This window comes from Camelina sativa, unplaced genomic scaffold, assembly GCF_000633955.1.
Source record: "Camelina sativa cultivar DH55 unplaced genomic scaffold, Cs unpScaffold03644, whole genome shotgun sequence".
NCBI lineage: Eukaryota > Viridiplantae > Streptophyta > Magnoliopsida > Brassicales > Brassicaceae > Camelina > Camelina sativa.
This window is the reverse complement of record NW_010924743.1, coordinates 1-763: the sequence shown is the minus strand read 5'-3', so window position 1 is coordinate 763 and position 763 is coordinate 1. Positions and strand designations below refer to the sequence as shown.

At 39.4% G+C, this 763-nt stretch overlaps 1 protein-coding gene across 1 annotated transcript; it reads left to right on the top strand.

The window, feature by feature from the left end:
• LOC104774565 (39S ribosomal protein L54, mitochondrial-like) lies at positions 1 to 367 on the top strand (the record flags this gene model as incomplete). Its single annotated transcript, XM_010499128.1, is given in 1 exon segment — positions 1 to 367. A coding segment is annotated over 1 exon segment (156 nt), but the record flags the coding sequence as incomplete, so codon positions are not given.
• Positions 368 to 763: the final 396 nt, after the last annotated feature.

The window sequence follows — 763 nt, the reverse complement described above, 5'->3', positions numbered from 1 at the left end:
CAATGGCTCTGGCATCTCCTCGATAAGCGCCCTGCTCTTAGTGAACTTCGTAGGAAGAACGTCGAGACTCTTCCTTATGATGATCTCAAACGTTTTGTCAAGCTCGACACTCGTGCTAAAATCAAGGAGAACAACTCCGTCAAGGCCAAGAACTGACTGACACTATTCCTCTGCTCTTGGGTAAGATCACGTGTTTCTTCACTCTCTGCTCTGTCCTTAGTTTGTTGAACTATGCTTTTGCTAATAAGTAAAATTCATTCAGTTAGATTACATTTGGGAAAGAGTATGATGATGTTCTTTTTTTGTAAGTTCTCAGACTCTTTATTTATTAGAGAGTATATCCAAAAGATTGCTTCTTCTTCTTCTCTGCCTTTGAATGTGGAGCCTTTAATTAACAAATTGGGCTTCTTATATATAAGTACATTGTTTCTGTTTAAGTTACATTTTTAGAGCCAGGTAGCATGATGCTCTTGTAAGTTGTTGATCCTTTTGGACTCTTTGTATTAGTAAATCCAAGTAACTGCTGCATCTGTCTTTGGCTCTTGTTTAACCGAGTGATAAGTGTAGCTAGCACAAATCCTTCTCCGGGTAAAAGGAGGAGATGATTAGGTCGGTTCTTAAAGATATTGCGGGTGTACCTGATCCATTTAACAATCAGATTCACTGTAGTTAGCATTACATGGGACCTAGCTCACTTACTGATATTGCATCACTACTCGCTAGGTGGATACCAACTCTTGTTGTCTACCTCTTGTGGGGTTTA